Source organism: Gallus gallus, chromosome 2, assembly GCF_016699485.2.
Source record: "Gallus gallus isolate bGalGal1 chromosome 2, bGalGal1.mat.broiler.GRCg7b, whole genome shotgun sequence".
Lineage (NCBI taxonomy): Eukaryota > Metazoa > Chordata > Aves > Galliformes > Phasianidae > Gallus > Gallus gallus.
The window spans coordinates 116096072-116121329 of NC_052533.1; the positions used below are offsets into that span (position 1 = coordinate 116096072).

The 25258-nt window shown below is 38.7% G+C and overlaps 1 protein-coding gene across 3 annotated transcripts in view; it reads right to left on the reverse strand.

Annotated features, from left to right (window-relative positions):
* Positions 1–25258, reverse strand: part of SLCO5A1 (solute carrier organic anion transporter family member 5A1) — a 71864-nt gene that overhangs the window by 27332 nt on the left and 19274 nt on the right. For 2 of the 3 annotated variants that reach the window (XM_015282904.4, XM_040691377.2), the window contains exons 3-5: positions 15921–16053; positions 11429–11655; positions 2372–2536 (exon numbers count right to left, since the gene is read on the reverse strand). In XM_015282904.4, coding sequence (XP_015138390.3) covers positions 2372–2536; positions 11429–11655; positions 15921–16053 — 525 coding nt within the window. The remainder of the gene's footprint in view (positions 1–2371; positions 2537–11428; positions 11656–15920; positions 16054–25258) is intronic. The other variant, XM_040691366.2, reaches the window with a different exon arrangement.

A 25258-nucleotide genomic window follows, 5' to 3' on the forward strand; every position in this document is an offset into this window, starting at 1 on the left:
TTTAGCAACAGACAGAAGCACTCATTCCTCTCTGTGTGTCAGGAAGCCTGAGAAGTTCTTTTGCCCCAAGCTCAAATTCTTCATCCCTGCACTCCTCTCCTTCTCTGCAGGGGATGTGAAATCAGAAGTGATATACTGTCAAAGGCACGCTGCTACTACAGTGCACTTCCAGAAGAGCTTCCAGGGCAAAGCTAAGCATGTACATCTAATCAGGACAGGCATTCTTCATTTTCAAAGCCATTTAGAGGAATAAAGCTTAAGATCTGATATAAGCCATTGCACTGCACTTTCCTTCATTTCATAATGACAGTTTGGCTTACAGGAATTGTGCATGTGCCAAAAAATCTCCTGGGTACAGTGCTGCAAGGCAGTATCAGCTTTCAGTCAGCAATTTTCAGGCTTTGTCCTTTTTGCTGTTGTCAGGATGCTGCAGCACTTGAGGCTTTCCACAGTGGCAAAAGATGATCTTAACAGTTACTAATAGTCTGGTAACAGAAAACTGCAATATCTGCTAACAGTGCTATACTCCAAAGGGAATAGCGTAGAGATTTTCAAAGTGATTCTGTTTGAGACATGCCCTATATCTTTCCTAGAACTAAAGGTAGATCCAACCTATTTGTATCCACTTTAGCAGAAGTTACCAGAGCAGGGCTTTGTAATACAGCTGCTCTTCCAATTACAAGGTATTTGAATTGTAACTCTTTTTCACAAGTAAATCTCCTATCAAAGCACATAAAATTGTAAAATGTATTTGTCTAATATCTATCTGCAACCTAAATTCAAAATTAAACCCAATTCCAAACAAGACAAGATTTCAGCACAAGCTGCAGAGGTTCAAGATATGAAATTTGGCATGTAGAATTTTTGCTGCTCATCAATGCCATGTCTTTTTAAAAATATAAATAAATTGAAACTTAGTTAAGAAACTGCTGCTTATGCATTGGGATGCAAAATAACCAATACAAATTCTTTAGCATTCACGTACAAGGGGATTCAGCAGGCAATGTGTATATGAAGTACAGATGCAGATATATGAATAATTTGCAAGTCCTCCTTCTGCTAACTAGAAATGTTGTAAACTGGTTATGTTATTTATTAAATTAACTAATAGAATTTAATGCAGAATCTCCAAGTTTCCTTTTCCAGATTTTTCTAGAAAGCAGCAAACTCCTATGGGTCTGGAGATACCCTAAACTTCAAGTAGAACCATGGTTCCATCAATCAAATCTCCTCCTTATATACAGAACACAGGGATTTCATGCTTACGTTCCAGCAAGCTCACGAACAGAAGTCAACTCATGGTACTTCTCTGATGCTTCTCCTCCACACTCTAGAGAGATTCTTTGCATTTCCTCCGCACACTGTAGGTGACAAATTATTCCCATGTGTCTTAGTGACTTGTCCCCCTTTCTCTTGCTGCCTTTTTTCTTCTCCTTGCACCTCACCTTCACTCCCACAACTCACTCTCCACCCCACTGCACCTTGTCAGGTGTATTATCTGGAAGCACGGAGCAGCAGAGAATTAGCAATGAACAGCTACTCTATCAGTAAGGAGGCGGCAAAAAGATGCTTAGAAAAGGAAAAGAAGAGATGGAGACAAGTGTCTCTGATGTAGCTAGGAGAGAAGGGTGATGATCTGCATGCCGTAGGCATGATTCTGAACAAGAATTTAGGGAAGCTGCAGCTGAAGGGCATCTCTCCCTGCTACAGAACTGTCACTCCCAAGCTGCAGGAGGAATTGGATTTAGCTGCACAATGCAGCAGCAGAGGAAGTGGCACACCTGCAAGAGCAGGGCTTCAGCAACACCAGGGCCTGAGCAGCCATCCTGACTAGGCCTCACCGCTGGGTGCTCCGTGGTGGCAGGGACATGGAGAGAAGGCCACCAGCACCTGGGGGGAGATAAGGAAGGGAAGGGCAGTGTGGATAAACAGACAGTCCCCCAGGGAGAAGAAAAGGCTAGGATATTTTAAAGATCAAAAAGGAAGTAAAATTCACATCAAATAACAACACTTAAAAGATCTTTTAAGCCACACACACCACAGTAATGCTCCTGGGTTTTCTAGTTTGCTTTTCTTGCTTTTTTTTTTTTTTTTTTCCCCTACAGGCTATTAACATATTATAAAAGGTCAATGTCTACACACACATACACAAAACAAAACAGCCTTCAAACAATTTAAATTGGTTCACATTTTACTAAAAAAAAAATATAGCAAACATCATCGAACAGCCTGAATACCCAAACCAGCACACAAAGATGGATCAAATCACCTGTTCTAAAAGCCATGTTTTCTGTTTATTCCTGTATTGATTTATTTCATCAGCCAAAGAACAACAACCCTTGCAATGTTACACTCATTGGCAATGCCTTACCAGTGTAGATGCTGGCATTGGAAGCTGGGATGCCAAACTGTGACTCGATGAACTTGGGAATGAAGGTAATAAAAGCTGTAACAATGGCACTCTCAGCTGTGTATGACAAACTCACAAAAAGGAATGTCATGTTGCTTAAGATCCTGACAGCTGCTCGTGGAAGCTCTATAAAATGACAAAAATGACAAATGAATGTTATAAATAATGAGTGAAAAACAAAAGCAAATTGGAACAAAACAAATTGATTTCCTTTGAGATGGACTGTAAATAATGGCTTGCTAGCATCTGGCTCCATTTGCTGAGCGGAAGGGAGAGTGCATATTTTGCATTGCACTCTTTGCTGTTTGTTCTTACACTATCTCACTGCATTGCCTGGGGCTGCAGTCCCATTTTTCACAAACAGAACTGAGGTCTGTTTTAACCACACTGTCTGAAGAAAGAGGACCTAGACAGTAATGGTAAAGAGCAGAGAAAAACAGCAAGAAAAGGTAGAAAATTTGGAATTATTCTGATGTCTTCTTAGGAAATTTTCTAGGATATAACGCATAACCTGCTGCTGAAACAATATTGGATTTTGCACTTCACATGAGTAAAAAAGATCCCATACACATCTGTAGCTCTCAGCTTAAAGGACCACCACTGGGAAGCTGGGATAATATTACTATAATTTCAAAAGGAAAACAAAAGATTTTAGATTAAAAATTTTTATACATGATTAAAAAAATATTTGCAGTGCATGCAGACAAAGCATACTGAGAAAAAGATATCAATATCAATGAATCTCAATATACGGTACATATGTACAACTCTACAACTCACACAACTCTAATGTTCCCAGAAGAGATAAAATGATCAATTAAAAGTGAGTGCACATAATTAGCTTAACTTTAAAAAGCATTCATAGCTCTTGTAATTATCCTCAAATCAAAATTCAAAACCCCATGAAATTCAGAACCATCACTAAAAGAAGCATTTAAATACTTTTAATTCAGTCCTACAGCAATATCAAGTTACACAAAATGATGATAACTCTATTTAAGACTTTTTTCTTTTTTTTCTTCCAAGATTACATGGCATAATTTTTAAACAGTGGTTGTTTTTTTTTTCCTCTTGGGGCTTCTACTAAGATCAGATGTCGTGTCTAAACATGACAGGTATATTCAGCCCAATAAGCTTTCATAGAATCATAGAATCACCAATGTTGGAAAAGACCCACAGGATCACCCAGTCCAACCATCCACCCATCACCAATAGATCTCATTAAACCATGTCCCTCAACACAACGTCCAAACGTTCCTTGAACACCTCCAGGGTCGGTGACTCCACCACCTCCCTGGGCAGCCCATTCCAGTGCCTTTGAGTTTTTTCATCAACTTTTCACGGGAACTGAACACTGCCTGAACCAGATCCCATTGAATTCAATGACACAAGCATCCATTAGAAATAAACAGTTGAATAAGCGCAGAACAGCAGGACTCCTGTGTGAGAATGTTACTGATGTTAAAAGTTGTCAAGTTAAAAATCTGTCTCACTTACTCCATCAACTTCAGCAGGTTATATGTATAAAAGCAAACAGAGTTCAGACTCCTGTCATGTCAAAACTTGTTAGACTGCAAATTAGCACTGCGGTTGTCTGATTGCATCCAGTCTTAGCTTATGCCAGTTGTCAAAAATTATACTGATTTCATTGTGCAAACAGAGTTTATCATTTTAATGAAGTCAAATGCTCTCTTGCTGCCTCTATGAAGAAAAATACTAAATGTTAAACACTGAATTTGGTGGAAATAAGTAATGAATAAATCATATTAAGAAGCACTCATATATGTGAATCTTAACATTTTTAACCATTTAGTGGGGTTTTTTTAAATTGTAGCACTGATTACAATAGTAGAACAGAAATAAAAATGAGAAAACACAAGTATGTGGCAATACAATATCAATGTAAATATATGGAAGCTGTGATACAGGTGTACATAAGCGGAAACTGCATGAGAGTAACAAGTACAAAATGAAACTATCAGTATTTACTATCAGATATGACACATTCAAAATACAGATGATCAAAATGGATCTCATTGTTCAAGAGGATATGAAAGAGAAAAAACATCAAAGGTGTAAAAAATCATTAGTTATCAAACCTCACCGGATTTTGCTTTTTATTTTTGGGTTGGATTGTGTTGGGTTAGCCAGTGTGGGCACATATGCCAAAAGAAACCAAAGAAACAAGAGCCAAGATGCTTTTGCAAAGCCTCTCGTGAGGCAAGATGATGCAGTTTAAGAAAATGGCTGACACAGGACTGCTGCTGCAGTATTTCCCTAGGGACATGGCATGGGTCCGATAGCCATTCCCAAGAAACGGCAGCAAGTAGTTATAATCGTGTTGCAACCACTGGGAGAAAGGAATCACAAAACAGAATGCCAGGATTGATTTTGCTGGAAACTGAACTACTGAGTGTTTTGAAACATAGGCAGCAGCATTCAGCTCTCACTGTGAGGAAATGACAGAAACAGTGGCAGAGAGACCACAAGCTAGTTGAGTCAGTTCATTACTGCACCAAGTGCCAGAGCTAACAAATGCAGGATACCAGCCATAAACAAACACATCTTCATCTACAAGGTCTTATCTCTCCCAGGAAGAGGAATGAAGAACAAAAAGAGTAAAGATTCTGTTTAGGAAAAAAAAAAAAAAACAAAGAAAAAAATAAAACATCCACTAAGACTCCACGTTGGCCCCTACCAGTTTTTTTGTGTCAGCACTGGCTGAGCAAGAATACAATTTTCCCTCTCTTCAAGATGGAGCAAATCGATGGGACATCTCCATTGTTTCTTCTGTTCTGTCCTCCCTGCCAAAGTTGTAGCAAAGAAAATTTAAATAAAAGATACACTATTGAAAACTTCTTACAAAAGTGAAGGCGCCTGTTCAGTAACAGTGAATGGCATTAGTTTCAGCCATGCTGGCATCTACTGCAATATCTGGACTTTGTGGCTATTAGGATCGTGTATGATATATATGTAGACATAAAATTGTTACAAACAATCCAAATATATTCAAGAAGAAAATAGTCTTTCATGTTTCAGCCTCATAATAATGATCTAGTGTAAGAGTTGGTGGAAGAGTGACTTTGAGTAAGCCTGATAAAAGGCTTCGTATAGCAGAGAGCTGTTCACCTGTGCTGGATAAATGCAGAAGAAAAGATGATAGCAACGTTCAGAAAATTGGACATCACAGAGAGAAATGTCATTTCATTATGATGACAAACTTTGTGGTCTTCACAGAAACTGAAAGTCTTTAGCCCAGAACTTAAGGCCCAATATTTTTTCTAAATCCATAATTTTAAAGGATCATAATACTTGCTAAAGTTTAGTTCTTCCTGGAAAAATTGAACTTCACAGAAATATATGGTTTAGAATTTTCAGTCTAAAGATACTGAAGAACTAATTAGGTGAACAATTGCAGAGCTAACAAACATTTTGCTCTGGCATTCTGATGTAGAGCTGTGCTTTCTGTTAACTTCTACTCATATTTTTCAGGGTGCTAAGTACCTAGCCTAAAGGTCATCACTAATTTGAAAACTAATTAGTACATTTAAGCTGGATTTGTACTGCTAAATAGATAAAACTCAGAGTGCCTTGGAACAAGCACAGGTTCTCTTAAACTCATGTGAAAGATTCTCCAGGGAACAGTTCTGATTATTTTAATTTCTGGCAGGAAATAAAACAGAGATTATTCCTGTATGCAGCACTAACACAGACCACCTGCAGCAACTGAGGCTTGAAGCTCTTTGCAATTCCTGAACATATAAGGAAAAGTTATTATACATGAAGAATCTGGCAAATAAAAATACTTCTGTAGAATTCAGTTTTCTCTGTTTTCCTCCCATGATTAAAGTAAAATCCTGTGCAACAGAACCTGTATTGCGCTCCTGAATTTAAAAGCTTGTGATAAAAAGGCACAATAGTCTCACATCTTCCAACCACATTAATTCCAATCAGAAGCAAGAAAGATAAAATCTTTGAAGGCTCTTTGTACTATATAATCAATCATGCATTTAAACTATTTCAATGTCACATTATTTTTGCGTGACTAGCTATAGGCCTACTCTTTCATTTCAAGGTCATTATTAAACCTGTCAAGTTCTGATTTTTAGGAGGCCTTCGAAAACCATCTCTCATTTTCGCAAGCGTGTAGCAGAAACAAACCTCATTCTGTCATTTGAACAAATAAGTCTCTACCCATTACATTCCTGAAACTGAAACAATCATTTAGTATGTCTACAAATACGCTTACTGTGCAATAATTCAAATCTTAACATTTTTCTTCCTCTTTTTTTTTTAATAACATAGTATGTAACGAAACATGAATTGGAACCTGCCTTGCTGGACTCGTTTGAGAGTCTAGTGACACTTTTCTTCCCCTCCTGCTCTTTAAAAATATGTTATCTCTAGTCAGCATCCATTTTCTTTCACTGGTGTGCTGGACCACTGCCTGACTGATGGTAAGGGATAAGCCTATGAAAAATCCGCAAGCAATGAAAGTATTTGTTGCTTTAAACAAAACTCTGAAAGACAGTAAACAGGATTTTAATTTTCTTCCTTCTTCATAATTTATTTTAGCCCGGTTCCTTTACCAGCCAAAGGTGGTACAGCAAGTACAACCAGGGGAATAAAACGTCCAGCTCTGTAGCACCATCTTCTTGGTGCTACAAACACCCATAGTTTTGTTTATCAGAATGGAAATTAACACCTTAAGTCACATGTGACTCTTTGCTTGCTTTCCAGCAGCTTCTCAAACTCCAGCTAACGCTGCTCATTACTGCACAGGGCCACGCCAACATTTTCTATTTCGAGTTCTCCAGGATGACACAAGTCAGCAGCAGGGGGAGTGACGTGCTTAAGGTCAGTGGCATAGCAGGAAACCCAGCCCTTGGTCTGCTGAACTCTCTGACATTTACAGGGCTCACCAGGGCACACAGCCCAGAATCCCCTCCTCTTGTGCTGATTCTCTCTGACTGCTCTTGGTACACTGCAGAAACTTCAGCCAGTTTCCTCAGGGGAGCACTTCAGCACTTTACATCCCCCAGGAATTTCTTTTACCTTTGGTGATATCCTGACAAGCATTATTATCCTGACTCAAGCCCCAGTAGGAACTGACTGGGAATGGCATACGACAGCTAGGAGACACAAAAAGACAGACAGGAAAATTGCACGTGGGCTGGGCTCATGGATAACATGGGTTTACTTACACATATATTTGGGGAAAAAAATTAAAAATAAAATGTAAAATGTAGAAAATGTATGAAAGTAACAACTCTTCGTATGGCACAGAACATTTTAGGTAAGTAATATATGCAAGTGCTTTCTTTAACCTGCTCCTTTATCCAATTGCACAGTAAGCTTCTTCATAGTGGTAAGTAAAAGGGACTGCAGTGAGTTTCCATGGTATAAAACCCTAAGGGTATCCATGTAATAGACAGAAACAGTGTTTCTGTTTGCTTAAATTCATGATTAATCTGCATGTATGGGATTGAATTATGGCTTCTTTATTATATATCTTCTCTATCTCATGTTATACTACCTCAATTTCTCCCAGTAAACAAAATCCCATTTTCTTCCTCTTACGACCTCTTGAACACTTTTGATACCTGTCTCAGAAGCACTCCCCTTCATATTGCTTACTTGCAACATAAATAGAAAAGATTGAATTCCAGATCTTTGCATCTTGAAACATGGAAAAAAGCAAAGAGGGATCTGTATTTTTATCTGATCCCAGGTCTACAGGCCAAAATAAAGCCAAGGTCACTGAAGTTGGAAGACACTTGCAGCAGGAGCCAATTTTGTTCTACATCTTCAGTCTATCCTGGGAGCCACTTCAGGAAAAATAACCCTAGCCCTCCCCTATCACAACTTTTTAATTCCTTTTCATTCACATAAAAAATTAATCTACATGTAATTAGGACAAATTACAGCAGGACAAAGCTTTCCAGGTAAGACAATGTCAGATCAGAAGATCAAAGTACAGTTTCTTCCATGAGAGACTTCCTAGCAAAGATGCACGGATTTTACAGGTTAATAGCACTGACCTCTGTCATGACAGACTAGGACATTACTGATATTTATTAGTACAGAATGGAAGATGTGACCTACTAAATCACCAGTCTTCCGGCTACTGCCTAAGTGGAGTTTTGGCCTAACATTCTATAAAAAGAGAAAGCCCTGAAACTCAATGGTAAGTATAAATTGAACACTGCATCTCAGAAGGAGCAATGCTGAATGACTTAGACGTGATTATTTTTCCTTCCCATTATAAATGAAATTACATCAGCTGAGAAGCTTGAGGCATGATGTCATTCCATAAAGCCCACTTAAACTTGAGAAATAATTAAATGATAGTGCGCTCCTGCTGCAGGCTCTCTTTGCTGGGGTAAATGACACCTAATGGAAAAGCTATTATCAGCTTATAGGAAAATACTTTTCTCTGTGTTATCTTGACTCGCTTGGTGTCTTTCTGACATGTGGAATACAATGCTGCTTTTCAATGTCTCACACGCTGAAGTTTCTTTAGAGAAAATGGAATGTTTTGTATATAAAGGAGCTCTAATTTGGTGGCAAAAGTAATACTGTAATCAAGAATTTTGTTAGTAGAAGGCACGGCATACATTTAGGCTGATACACGCTTTAGGAACATACAACATGACCTGGAAGCTGAAATTATGTTCAGAGATAGAGAACCAACATCAGCAAACTCATCCAGATGCAGGATTTGACTGAAAGGCACATCTTTTCCAGGCACATCTATGGGCTGAAACAGACCCTCTGCTTTGTGATTGCCCGAAATTGTTAGGAAGGAACACATCAGGGACTGATCTGTTTCCCGCTTCCCTAGATTAGTGAGAAAATCTTGATTACAGTAGACCAGAACTGCTTTTGATAGACAAAAGCCTCTAAGTTTGAATTGGGAAAAAAGAAAGAAAAAAGAAAAAAATAAGATCACACAACTAGCTTTATGGATTTAGGAGAAAACATTACATACAAGGACTAGTATAAAACATGGAAATACCACTTTCAAAGAAGGAAGTACACAGCATGCTTTTCTCACATTTCCATCATTTTTAGAGCCACTCTACACAGATTATTACCACTCTACCAGGAACCATTATCTTACACTGAGAAACAAATGCAGAACATAGTTCTGAAATTCTGATACTGAAGATTTACTTTACTCACTCTGTGCCTTAAAAAGATTTTGTTTTGTAAGCTAATACAATAATCACAAGCAAATTATAGTCTCATCTCTTGTTTCTTTTTACTTCTACAGGAGCTAACAGTAACTTCAGTGTTGCAAGGATTTGCTCACTCAATATAAGGAGCGATCATTAATCTACCACTAAAGTATCTGTCAGTCATAGAAACACAAAATGTTTGGGTTAGAAGGGACCTTAAAGATCATCTAGTTCCAACTCCACTGCTGTAGGCAGAGTTGACAGCCACTAGATGAGGTTGCTCAGGGTCCCATCCAACCTGGCCTTGAACACCTTCAGGGACGGGGCACATCCATGGGGCACCCTCAGCTTCTCTGGGTAGTCTGCTCCAGTGCCTCACCACTCTCTGACAAAAGAATTTTCTCATAACATCTAACCTAAATCTCTCCTCTTTTAGTTTAAAATTGTTCCCCCCTTGTCCTATTGCTATCAGACCACATAAGAAGTTGGTCTCTCTCCTGTTTATAAGTTTTCCTCAAGTACTGGAAGGCCACAGTGAGGTCTCCTCAGCGCCTTCTCCAGACTGAGCAAGTACAGCTCCCTCAGTCTTTCTTCATTAGAAAGATGCTCCAGTCCTCTGATCTGTGCCTCCTATGGATCTGTTCCATCAGCTCCACATCTTTCTTGTGCTGGGGATCCCAGGCTTGGATGCAATACAAGTCCAGATGGGGCCTCACAAGGCTGGCTGCCCCTATTTTGATGCAGTCCAGGATACTGTTGGCCTTACAGACCACAAGTGCACACTGCTGGCTCACATCAAGCTCTTTGTCTACCAGAATCCCGCAGTTCTTCTCCATAGGGCTACTCTTCATGAGTTCTTCTCCCAGTGTTTACACGTATCTGAGATTGTCCCAACCCAAGTGCAACAATGATACATGTGCATAAAAATGCATACAAATGGTTTTGTATGTCAAATGATGCATTAATTTCATGATTTCTCTTAGTTCCATTTGCATCAGAACATCATAAAGATGGCACAGCATTCATATAATGAAAGTCAAGGTGGGCAAAACAACATTGTTAATACAGTGGCATTAAGGTTCATTGATTCTTGTCCTGTACTATTCAATATGATGACACTGTAAATTTCTAATTTATTTTCTTTGTATTGACCCATTTTTAATACACTGCATTTATTCCTATGGCATTTTATCAATCATTATTACTGGCTGTTCAATTTCACATTAAGGTTTTACTCAACAAATAAAGTAAAAATTACGGTACTCGTCAACCTTTTCAACTCATGTCATTTCCAAATTAGCACAGATTTAACTCATCCTAGCCATCAGAAAATAATTAGCTTGCAATACACAATAGCCAGGAAATGCATAAGAAATAAAATAACCTGCTCCAGTTAACTTGCTTAAATACATGAAGATAATTCAACTCACTTGGTAGAATTCCTTTTACTTGTTTTGCTTCTTTTTCAGAAGAGTCATTATTGTATGAAGGATAGCTTAAGCAAGTATGACAATTGCAAACAGCAAGGTGTACAAACGTGCCTGGTAATGGAGGCCATACAGTTATATGACTTTCCTGTTTGTCATATAACTATAGCAAACAGAATACCTATTTGTCACCAGTGCATGTTTTCTTACAATAACGTAAGTAAAAGGATATCCTTCCCTAACAACTGCACTTTGTAACTTTAAAAGACCATCAATAGTAAAACATAATATTAAATATTAAATATAATATTTACAACAAGTAAAAATTCTGCCTCCAATTACAGTTCATACAACCCTAGAAGATGAACCTGTACACCAAATGTAAAGCATTTAAAACTTAAAAACCTCACCTTTAACATTCTTTCCAAATCCCATAGAAGCAGGAACTGCACTGTCTGCTTGTATTTTGCTATTTGTTTTCTCTTTCATGACTTCATCATCACTTGAAACATCATCAGAGTTCATTTTCTTTTTCTTTTTCTTTTTTTTATGTCGAGGAGGAAGCTTTTTTGGAAAGGTAAACATTGGAAATATCACAAGGAGCATTGCAATGGCACAGAGAAGAAATCCACTCCACCTAATGCCAGAAGATAGGAACAGAAATGAAAGGCAATACATGACATGAAATAAATATACCTAAGTGATTATTACAGACTGTACTAGCTGGAAGGACATCTTTGCAAAATACACAACACTGAAATTAGAGTAAATTAATGGAGTGGAGAGGATCCTTCCCTGTGCTAAAACACTTAATTAGACTTTTCTGTTGGCTTTTCTACTGATAAAGGTATTTATCTAGCAACCACCAAGTGGTTTATGAAATAGGGGCAGCTTCAAATTCCTGTATATTTTTACTTCTGATAATTACTCAGTACTAAATCCTGAGAAGGAGATGTTCACTTTTACTTTGCCTTTCTTGGATAATCTGCAGTGAAGTAGTACAGTATTCCTCCGGAGAACACGAAGATTTATCTTTGGCATTAACCATGATATAACATCCAAATTGATGTATCAGAGCTAAATCTGTTCTGCTTTCCAGTGCCTACTTTTCACTGCACTGACAGTACAGCTCTCTCTCTTCCCAATGAAAAGCTCCTCAGAAGTCACCCCCAGAATTCTTCCAATGTACTGAAAGTGCGATTCTCATTATACACTAATCTAATCTGCACTAGTACCTAGAACATTCGTTGAACTCAGCCACCTTACTCCAACATCCGAGCTCAACAACAGAAGTCTGAAGCTCTTTGATTTCACATCACAGTGCGGAGGACAAATCTTATGTTTTTGTACATCCTTTACACTTAAAAAAGGAAGCTACTCCAGGAAGCTAATAATTAAATATTTGTGCAAATTTTAAACATTTAGAAGTCCAGGGTAGACAGGATTACTTGCACAATAAACAAAAATGTTTGGCAACACTTTCACAATGAAAAGATACTGCAAACTTTACCATTAAATAAAGGTCAATTCATATGCATGTGTAATGGTTATGCAAAGGTAAACACCAAACTAACTTTCACGTGTAACACCATTTTTGTTAGAAAGACTGTGCAGGGAGCTCTTCTGAGGCAAATCTAAGTTATTGAAAGTTTTCACTAGTTTTGATATTACAGAAACAGAAAATCCTCTATTGACTCATTTTAGCTAATAGAATACATAGGCTAGAAACCAGACTTTCAGGAGGATCGATCAGCACTATCAGATGGGGAATAAATTGGTAGACTGTGTAAAAATGCAGTAACATCCCTTTCATGATCTCAAAGGCAGAAGCTGCAAAGCACTGATCAAAGAAACAATCTGTGGCAATAATATGCAGAAATCTGAAGCCACCCACTCAGTGGGAAAAAGCAAAGGAGACAAGGCCTTGTGATGTAGCACAAGATAAAATTGAAATCCAAAGGGATCTGTATGGAAGCATACCAAGTGCTGGAGATGTCACAAATGCAGCACTGTATGTAATTATGTGCACTGTCTACACTTCACATCTTCCTGGAGAAGTATCAAAGAACTGGAAAACCAGCAAAAGAGTATATCAAAAATAATAAAGACACCTACAATAGAAAACGAGAGGTCAGAATAGGATCTATAGATTAATTAAATAGCCCCTGATTCCCTGTGTTCTAAAGTCAAAGAAAATATGCAGTGGAATACCTCAAAGGCATCTGCAGAAGTCCAAAGACCTCAGATAAAAGCAATTAAAACTCAGGGAGGACCAGACAGGGCTGGAGGAATTCCTTTAAACTTCTTGTGTGGAATGATGATGAAAGACAATATGAGAAGTTCCAAGTATTAAGCAGATTCAGAACTAGGCAAACACTTAGGAAAGTGTCAGCAAAAGAAGTTGATTCAAAGCACTTGACAGACCGCCAACGGCTACTCCACAACTAACGAGATCCCTATACAGCACATTAGCAGTTTTTAAAGACAACAACATGACAGATGATTTCTAACAGATGTCCACAGTTACCATACTTGAATAAAAAGCAGTTTTCAACATTTGATGGGATGACAAAGACAGCTGGCCTGTAATTTAGTCCAGAGCACCTACAAAAACTCAGGTGTGTAAACCCAAACTGTGCAAAACAAGGAAGAAACAGATGAGAAATAACCCCCAAAGCAGCACTTACTTAATCAGGTCTGACACAAGATAAAGTTGCCCATCCGGAATACATGCAAAATACTTCTTAGAAAGGAACAGCTTATGTAAAAAATAGACCTTAATTTTTGTTGCCATATATCATAGCTGCTTTACTTACTGTCTTGTCTGTAATGATAACCTGCTTTAATGGTGGAATTTTTCCACTGGTCCCTGTGATAAGCAGAGTGAGAAACCTTACAGTTGTAATAAAGAAAAGATGAAAATCAAAGACATTAATTCACTTCAAAGAAGACAAGGCTGAGAAATCTCAAATATGACTGCCATTACCTTATCTCAACTGCACCCTACTTTTGAAAAGCACATCAGCTCTCTGAAGTCATCACTAGACTACTCTTCCATTTCAAATTGTTAGATTACATAAATAAAAATAAACTTGGCTACACAGCACTTCCCTGCAAGGAGAAAATGCCACAGTCCCAGAAAATAGATTTCCATGGAATGAAAGTCAACACTTCCAGAGCGCTCTGCAACCAGGCAGTCACTAAGTAGCAAGAACACCATTGGAGTCACAGTTTTAATGGGTAGACAAAGCTTTTGAAGGGAGGGAGGAAGGGAGGAAGGGAGGGAGGGAGGGAAAAAAAAAAAAATGAAGCACAGGTGCCCTGAACACCACTGAACTATCATTAGGAGCCACCACAGATCATGAAACTTAATTATGAGAGATGTAATAGCAGGTGACATTCTTAAGAAAGTTAAGAGAAAAAAAATATAGAGAACTAAAACCAAAAGGAATAATACTGGAACACCCTTCAGCAATAGCCAATCCACAGATTTAACGAGCATGAGTGAAAAAGGAAACTTTGAGTGACTTTTCTGAGCTGGATAGAACATGACAACTATGACAGCTGATATCCTGCCCTTCCTTCAGTCCTATCTGTATCACTTCTACAGACACTCCTATGCTAAACTGAAATCACCAAGATACCTGTCCAAGTGATATTAAGCCTTGAAGATACATAAAATCCATTTAGTGGCTTAACATAACATCTTCCAAATGCACAAACAGGGCTCTGCCTCACTTGCAAGATCTGGCACAGTAGATGTTCTCAAAGTCTAAGCACAGACCAGGTTGTATGAGGTGACCTCTCACCACTCCTGCTCAGTGGCTACATCTCTTGTAGGATATCGGGGACCCACTCCTTGTAGTCACTCTTCTGAGAAAGGGAAGCTGAACTTGTAATCCATGAGCAAGGACAGGCATTTTTCTGGCTAATCTCTCTTCTAAATGTAGCTAAACTCAGCTGTAAACCAACAACAGTGGCACTCCATCTGATGCAGAACAGAGATTGGTGCAAATGGTTTGATAAGTGGCCAACTGGTATCCTTAGAAACATGTGAAGCATAAGAATTTTAATAAAAACATATAATTTTTTGCTTTAGTTTAAAAATCTTTTATTTAAAATTAGCCAGAGTGCTTCTTTAACACTGCAGTACATTCACATCATAGATCTTTTTGTGAGATATAAATGAGAGCACAGAGCCACTAACCCCAGGGTCAGGTTAACTGAGCACTCAGGTTTCTTTGTCTCTCACTGAAAATTCATCCAAACAGTCCCATGCATCAATACTCTTGGGCTAAGTAAGGCAAATAAAACAGTGATAAATCTTCAAAGGTCTAGGAACACTCCAAAGAATGAATTTTTCACATCAAACTGTGAAGATTGATCATTGTAGGTTAAACAAAAGCAGGTATGGTCTGACTGAGATGTCATCATGACAAGTACTTATCCAGTGCACCAGATATGAAACTGTACTCTATACCACACCAGGATCAAGAATGAGAAAAAGCCCTATCAAAGATGTGCTGGAAAGCCAAAGAAGAGATTTATCCAGCTTCTATTAGGAAGGACTCAGCCCCAGGCAGCAGTGATCTCAGTGGCCTCCTAAACATAGCAGTATCCTTTCTGCCACTTCTGTGCTGAGTGCTGTCAGTCAGTACCCACCATGTCAGTCAGAGCAGCTCCTGGCACAGCCAAAACAGGAGATTTTTCATTAAATGTGCCCATGTGTTTCTGCGCCAAGTATTTCCTCTCTGTCAGGAGCTAGCATGCAATAATCAATAGAAATCTCTTCTTCCTTGGCCTCCTTCTGTTGATCTAAATAAGCTCTCAAGGGATACAGTTGCCCATCCTGCCTCAATTCCCTACTGGCAGGAGTAGCCCTGAAAAATGGTTGACCCTTACCAGTTTCCAATGAATCGAGGATCATTCTGGTCAATATAAACAGTTGTCCTAGGATCAACATAGAAACCAATGAGAAGTCCTCCCAGTAAGTAGCCAGCTGCAGGACCGAGTGCTCCCATGACATACATGATGGCTGAGGAAATAAAAGATCCAAGTTGTAAATTGGTAGAAAGAACGCTTCATTACTCATTTGCATGTAAATTAGGGATCCAAAAGTAAAAGATGTCTCATCAAGCAGAAAATTTTGTGCCCAGAATTTCCTTCAAAGAAACAAAAAAAAACTCCAAAGGCTTTGCTTTGCATAAAGCAAAGTATTAATAAGTAAACTACTGTTTTCTGCACATTTTCAGTCAAATTACAGATGGAAAAGTACACTATTTTGGTATTTTGGATGGGAAGCATATATGGTTTTGACAATATTTTTCAACATTTGTAACATCTTCTTTGAATAAAAACAGAATTTGAAACATTAAATACAATCAACAGTAAGCAAACAAAAAAGCAATGGATAAAACTTGTATCAGGCAACAAAGCACAAAGTACAGCATTCCGATATAATTACTATCAGACTAATACTGGGTTTAAAAGAACCAAAGTTTAGACATCAAATATTCCAATTTTTGGAGACTGACAGAATGATGTTTTTATCCATGCAGCCATGGGCTTGGCCCTGTTGTACGCACTGACAGCAACAGACCACATACACCATACTTCCACAGGACTCCTTCCTTCTTCAGAAGATTTAAACTTCTAATGCTATTATTAAGGAAACTTCCTAATTTAAAAAGCTAGTTAAATGAAAAAGAAATTCTCACATGTAGCAATGCAGACACTTAATTTACAACACCTTCACCTTCTCAGTGCTGGATGACAGCAAAATCTTTATCACTTGAAATAACAGAGTGGATCCTATCTGCTATGCCTTCTAGAAGATACTCTTTGCAGAAAGCCTCCAGTCCTCATCCTTCAAACCCCCACACCAGGGCATTTCTGAGAAAGCATCACAGCTTCTGTTTGCTTGCATGCCTATGCAGTCAGGAGCAAGGAAGAGACAGAGGCAAGAATAGACTACAAACGTGTTTCATCTTGGTGTTGGGCTGAGACCCAACAGGGCCCGGGAATCAGGAAACCCTTCTGCATCTCTCAGTGCAGACAGAGCCATGAGACAACAGAACATCTGTTATTTGCTGACAAGAACCAAGCACTGAAATTTAGAAGCCCTGCTTCCATTTCCAGTTTTTGAATGGTGGATAATTTGAAGTCCGTCAGTCGTCTTGCCCTTAAACACCATCAATTTTGCTTCCTTCCTTTCATACTTCTGCAAAACCTGAGTCAACTTTTGAACTATGCCAAGGTCAGTTATCACAACCCTAAAACACAGTACTTTGTACAAGATCCACATATTCTTGACTAAACCATCATGACCTTAGGTATTTTTCAAAGACCTTTCTCCTGTTCTTCATCTGTGGTCTGATTTTTGAGCAGTCCTGTGTGGAGGCAGAAGTTGGACTTGATGCTCCTTATGGATCTCTTCCAATTTGGAAAATTCTGTGACTCTATGATACTATGATCTATTTCCTTCCTTAATGCATGCTGCAGCACCCATCCGTTTTAAGACGTTTCTATCCCATGCACGAAAGCAGAAAAGACTCAATAGGTTCTAAGGGACGATCTTTGCTGCACACTTGCCTGTCTGGTACCACAAAAACCCTAAGCTCCAGCAGCACAGCAACACCGGTGCTGCAGTCTCACTATGCAGCACATGAGAAGAGACCTGGTAATGTAATCATCTAAAACATCATCTTTGCTCTGAAATCTCCATTTCCTCATGGTTTCGGTGGAGCAGTCGGCCTCCCTGGTAGACCCCGGCCTGTTAGGTCCCACCTTTGATCGGACAAGCACAATCCGGGGGCTGCAGCCACTGAGGGAGCATAATGGAGCTGTAGGAGTCTGCCTTTCCGTGGCAGCACTTAGAGCAAATTATATCTCACAGACAAAATAAATGAAATCACGAGATCTGCCTGATTAGACCAAAATACCTCATACATTTTCATCTCGTGCTTTAAAAGGAGAGAAAGATGAGAATAAGCTCACGAGTAAAAAGGGGCTGTTTATCAAAGACCTATATTGCAGAAAAAATGTTGCAAAAGCTATCACAAAGGGCAAACTTCCTACATAAGAAGTATTTTTCAGACTACAAATGTATTTATTACTTTTAAGTTACTCCTTCTAAAACACGTTTTCAACTTTTACAAAGCTGTAATTTGAAACAATTAGATTTCTCTAAGGTCCCTTTTGCCTAATGGTTTCCAGAACAGTGTTCACTATTTAAATTTATTCCAGCCATGTTCCCTTCTGCCTTGATTGCAAACAATTCTCTGCACATGTAAAACGCTCCATCACACATTATAACACCGCTACTTAATGGTAAGTGGTTAAATAAACTGCACAGTAACTGTTACTTGTATAATTCACATCACAAGGGAAAAAAAAAAAAACACTCATCGTAATAAATTATGTTCAATTAACACTTTCTTAGAAAATTGATTCAAAGAAGTACAGTAAACTTAGGTCTCTAAAAAGTTTACAGAGAGAAAATACAAAGGGAGTAAAAGAGTGACCTAATCCATTCATTTCAGCATTCAGAAAAAATACTTACACTGCATTTATTCAGCTTCAAGTCCACCACTGAAACAGGGAAAATACAGCAGCTGCTTGGGCTCAGCAGCACTACTCAGCGCTTGTGCTATGTACACCTGGTAACTTCAGAGGCTGTTCTTATAAGCACAAATTCTGTGCACTAAAGATAAACATAACAGTGTACGCTGCATCCCATTAGAGGAGGTGATGCAGCTGACCATTTCAGAAGCCTTTTCTAATGACTATTTGCTGTTCAGGTTTCAAGAGTTCTTTTTAGTTATTTACTTTAATACAGCTTACAGATAACATGCAACATTCTGAATATTTCAGAAAACAGGGATATCCCACGTCTGGTTCAGGGCATAAAGGAAAACATAAGCTCATGAGTTCCACAACTGCTATTTTAGCATGCTGCAACATCTTCTTCAGTACCCAGTAATGGTCACAATCAAAGACCAGATACCAGGTGTAGTAAATTGATCCCGATTTCTAAATAGGACTGAGGGTGGAGTATGGCAAGTAAAGTATTGTGATTTTTCAAAATGAGGTACTTGACAAAATCTGCCCCAAACTGCCAAACCTTGCTGTGAAGACGAAGCTATCTCCAAGGTATGGCCTTAAGTTGAACCAGGGTAGGTTCAGGCTGTATATTAGGAAAAAATTCTTCTCAGAAAGAGTGGTGAGACATTGGAACAGGCTGCCTAGGGAGGCTGTGGAGTAATCATTCCAGGAGGTGTTCAAGAAATAGGTAGACATAGCACTGAGGAATGTGGTTTGGCGGCATGGTAGGGTTGATGGCTAGACTAGATGATCTTAGTTGTCTTTTCCAACCTTAATGGTTCTATGATTCCAGAAGTCAGCCTGGCAGACTGCTCTGAGGCCCTGAAATTCTGGTCACAGACTCCATAACAACGCACCCCAAAGCCTGAGAATATTGATTCCCAAGCAGGCCACCAATATCACCAGATGATACAGAGAGGAAACTAAACTGGAAATAGATTCAGCCAGGGCATCATCAAAACTGAACTCTCTTCACAAACAAAACGTTCTACAGACAACTGTTCTATACTTTTTTCCATTTGTATCACTAGAAGGTCTTGAGGCTTTGGATGGAAAGGATCTGAAACACTGCAGTGATGTAGGAACACCTTCTTTTCAGCACCTTTCCCAGCACTTTAATTTTAACAGAAGTAAAAAAACATTTTTAAACAATGTCAGCCAGCCTGTACAACACTAGTTGCACGTAGGGAAACCTCGGATGTGCCTCCTAACCTGAGTTAAAACCTTCACAGGTTCTTATATTTGCAAGCTACCTTCAAATTTTCTAACCCAGAAAAGAATAGCAAAGTTACAAAACCATGACAACTATAAAGTAGCAGTAATACTTTCACATGTAAAACAGAAATTGTGTATATGCCATATGCTATAGTTCTGTTCCAAAGAGCAAGTAATCTTAAGAAAATAAAATGGAAACACTACTGTTAATATAGACCTTTGGGCTACAATGGCCATCTAATTCTCTACTGGTTGATTTTCACTGAAGTGAAAAATTGTACCTTTCAGAGTTTCTGTATTAGCCATCTCCACACTCAATGCTGGCAAGTCTCTAAGCACGCTTCTCAGAGAATGTGGGTGACAAAGCACTGGCAGGTCACCCACCCTTAGCTGAAATATGGCCATTTGAGAACCACATGTGACATTCAACACAACCAGCTAAGTCTGGACCTTGAAGAAGGTTTTTCCCAGAAGCTTGTCAAAGCTTGCTGCTGCTGTGATGTAGGATCTTCTATCTTCATACCAAAGCACTGGTTAGTCTACTGAAATTACATTGTATTTAGAAAGATCATTTCAAAGACCAAAGATCTTGCATGATTTTTTTTTTTTTAAGTCTCCTTTTTGTCTCAAAAACTCAACATTCTGGGGGAGGAGATCACATCAGCAATCATACTTCATTCTCTGGGTAAAGCTACTCTTCAGTCTGATCAGGGACAGATTTTCCCAGCCCTCTCAAACCTGCTATTTCAGAACATAACTCTAACTCCTCGTTCAGATTCACTTAGTTAAATGCTTATTTGCTCCTATGATACCCAGCCACAGATACTTCAATTCCTTTGACTTTTTTTCTAACCTGAGGACGTCCTCTGCCTGAGTGTATATATATATATATATATATATATATATATATACACACACATACATACATACATACTCGTGTGTGTGTGTATCACCAAGTCTAGGTGTAAAGTTTCCACTTACAGGTGGCTATGGCTAGCTACGCTTAGCCACAAACATCTATCACAGCTAAAACTCTAGATAAGAGAAGAAGGGAGTCAAAGCAACAATAGTTGGATTACACACGGAATTTACCTACCAAATAAAAGAGAATTAAGCAATATCATTTTTATCCATTGAAAAGTTTATCCTAGGACATGTTCCAATAAATACTTCCGTTTTTGACAAAACAAAAATATTTTCTACTGCTTCTGATTGTAGGACTTTCTTCATCCAGAGAGGAAGAATCTACATAGACCCTACTGTAGCAAAGCGTCTGTGACTACACTAAGATGGACTGAATCCTCTACAGGTCTAAAAATCCCTATGCTCATAGTACATGCATAAAATAACACTGTTACCAAAGGTACTTTTACAATCTACTCACACAATAAAAACATATGTAAGCAGAGGTCATAACAATACTTGGAAAGTCCCTTTCCTCCTATTATCATACCAAACGACAACCAACCTCTATGCATTTTGAGTATGAGGATACATATCCCTATGGCACCATAAAAAGCACACCCCTTCAACTGTGCCTTTCCATGTTAGTAATTCTAGCACCAATAAAAGCAGCAAGCACCATGTTCTGCCTAAATGAACAGAAACTCCACATTAGTGGTCTAAACCAGGCCATCTGGCTCCTGGGTTCTAGGCAAGTTACTTTAGTTTAAAAAGTAAAAACAAAGCAATATATTGCTCAGTCCTCTGCCTGTTCTCTGTGTGCACACATCACTACACAAAGTTTAGCACTGGATGGAGAGGAACATTTCTGAAAGACCCCACTGTTACAGTCTTGGCAGCACATCACCACAGTACAACCAGTCACTTCATACATGTGTAAGGCAAGCAGAATTTGATCTTTATTCTACTTTCAATTGAAGTTTAGAATTTGCAAAATCCTGAAAAATATACAGTGCTCATTCTGGAGGGATCTTTTTGGCTTGCTTTTTTCTTTTTTTTTTTTTTTTTATATGCCCCTTTTTTTTTTTTCCTGTCAGGACAGTAATGCAATTTTGGTAGATTTTGCAGGATACTTTTCTAGTGAGATACAGATATAATCTTTTTTTATCTGTAGATTTCAAATTTTTACTCTAAAAGATTAACTGCCACCATAAAATGAAGCTGTAGATTGGAAAACAGAGATACAAAGGATAAAATGAATCACCTACAGTTATGTAGCAGAGTGGAAAGGCCAGGACTACAATTTACTTCCCCAAAGCAATAACTGTGTTCTGCCTGCTGAACAGCATTCATCCTGAAAGAACAGCAAGGGGAGAATAAAAATGACTCAAAAAGAAAACACTCATGAATTCCTAAGTAAAGGCCCATGTTTATAGGTTACCTGTATACAAACAGAGGAATGAGCTTTAATAGAAATGACAAGATGAACTTTATATGACTGAACTGTCTATATGTTGGGAGATTTAGAGGGCTGAATATATTCATATATGTAGTTCCATATCTGGGAACTACAAGGGGCTATCTGTTCCAGTCTGGGATTTTGGTAATGGCCTTAAGTTGTGCCAGGCAAGGTTCATATAGGATATTAGGAAAAAATTCTCAGAACAAGTGGTGAGGCACTGGAACAGGTTGCCTAAGGAAGTGGTGAAGTCACTGCCCCTGAGGGTTCAAGAAACATGTAGATGTGGCACTGAGGAACATGGTTAGTGGGCACAGTCGGGACAGGGTGATGGTTGGACTAGATGATCTTAATGGTCTTTTCCAACCTTAAGGATTCAACGATAGTGTAAGCAAAAGAAGCACTGTCATGGTATGATAGCATCCTCTCCATTCCTACTGGCAGCATGTTTCCTACAAGAGCTGTGCTGTCACTGGAGGAATAAACAGCAGGATACTCCTTCACGGTAGGGGGTAGATCCTAATTCAGCACCAGCACAATGCTGGCAGGCAGAGGCCAGGATGGAGAACATATCTGAACCTCAGCCCAGCACTACTCCATCTCTCTTATGCCCCAGTACCAGCAATGGTGTAGCAAGGAACAAGTAGAAAGCTTCCAAAGAAACACTACTCACAGTCAAAAGGCACATTTATTTCCTTTGTTCTACACTCACCCACAGAGAAGCTACCCAAAAAACTTTTAACCACTATTTTGAGCCTGAAGAAAGAAAAGAGTGTACATATGAGCAGAATCCAAGAATGCTTCACAAAAGCCTTGAAGTCAGGAAATCATGCAGTTCACTTCCTTCTTTTCTTCATGAACACGCAGCCAATCCTACCTATACATGCTTTAGGATTTTTTCTTTTATGTGGTTGTTTGCTCAGGAAAAAAACAATGCTCAAAGCATTGTTGTGTATCAGCTAACAAAGTAAAGTTCAAATCTTTAAATCATTTCCTTTCAAAATGTATTAGCATTACCACAACTTTAAGTCTATCAGATCCAGGGTTCCACAAAATAATAAACAGAGCAAGAAAGCTGTTCTATTAGCTTGACTTCATCTTTGTATAGAATATGTTTGCTAACATTTTTTGTAAGCAGATGCAACAGATCCGAGAAACCCATTTTTAGAGCAGCATAGCCAGAGCACCATTTTACATGCCTACCACACAAAATTAAATGAAAAAAATGCACAAGAAAAATCTTGGATCAGATAATTAACCATAGCAAGCATTATCAGATTTTAAACAAATTTTAAGGGAAGAATTTTCAGTTGACAGCACTACAAAAGCACACACTGCTATCTCTGATTCTAAGCATATGGAAAGCCCCACAGATGTACACAGTTTGCGTGACTGAAGATGAGCTTGTCTCTGCTTGCATGATCAGAACCAAGATTGAAAACAAAGATGCTCTGACATTCTTTCCACAGATTAAGAGGTATTAGGCGCTTTAGGTTCCCTAAAGAAATGTTTTCATAAAACAGAAGTGTCAACAACTACTTGAATGCATAAATAAGAGAAAAATCAAAACGGTCTTCCTTAAACTTCTGAGGTGTTTTTCCATGCGTAAGAAATTTTGATGTGGAAATGCACTTTCACTGAAATTTAGCTCTCAGACAAATACACACACTACTTGTGCTGGACGCAATGAGAATGTCAAGAGGTGAACTGAAAGGCAAAACTTTGCTCTTAGCTGTTTTTCTCATGGAAATCAGTTACCAGAAACCTCCACATCTCACCTCCAAATTTTTCAAGTCTCTGCCAGTATGCTGAGTCATAAACATAAGATAACGACTCCCAAGATGACCACTAGCTGTGAGCTCCTAGACTCCAACGTTTCAAAAAAGCACGTTGAGATGTTTTCTTCTGTGAATATCTTTAACCAGTGAAACTAAGCAAAGACATCAACCACTCTATAAACACCTACTGAGTGCCTTCTAAGTCCCTTCCAGATTCTTGACCTCTCAGCATCCCAAATTACCTTCAAAGAAATGTCATTAAAGTAACATAGATTTCCATGCAGAAAATGATCTACCATATATAATTATTAGTCTAAATTCTAACCAATCTACTGCTGTAAATCATTTTAAAACTTTGATCTCCAAAGTCCAACTGTTAGATAATTTGTCTTATTTCCCATTCTTTCAGACACTGAAAGATAGTAAATGTATTATTCACTCAAGCAGGATCCTGTAAATTACTGGGCGACTCTCATGAGACAGGCAGACACTTCTGCCATATTACTCAGCTACGTTTCTAATAACAGGAATGATGCTGAAGCTGTCAGCTGCCTTCAAGAGATATTGGAGCTGCCCCTTGACTAATACTCATTGTTTCCGTTAAGCCATGTCAGGTGGGAATATCTCATCTCTGCCTTTTAATTGCTTGGCTTTGTTTTTTTAATTGTTTGGCAGCTGAATACGCATGCACATACATTTAATTTTCATTGAGGACTATCCCCAAGAGTAACTTTAAGCACACGCTTATGGACTCTGCTGATCCCAATCTCTTCAAACAAAGTTTCTTCCTTTAACAACACTTCTAACTGAAGTGGAGAGAGGCTGGCTTGTTCATTTGCGTCTCACCTTCTCTTCTTTGGATTATCACACCTGTAAAATATCAGACTGTGAGGGCTGAAATTGGGCCTCTGCAAGCAGACCTTATCATGTATATCACCAATAATTAAATGTAAGAGATTGAAGTATTTCCAAATTATGTGATCTTCACCCAAGTTTTCTCACTGCAATTTGCACAGCCACCACACCACTAGAACCCCAGAGGAGTATTTCAGAATACTTGCACCTGTCACAGTTTTACGTCACGTTCGGGCAGAGTGAGCAGACACAAATATATCATTCAGGTCTTTCTGCTTTGGGCAGGAGGGCACACACACTCCCAGTGGGAGCAGAGGAGAAAAAGTCTGGTGAGATTCTTTCAGCCATAGGACCAGATTTGAGAAGATGACATCATGCATCCAGGAAGAACAAGGAATACTCGCCAACTTCTTAGCAAGATCTACTCA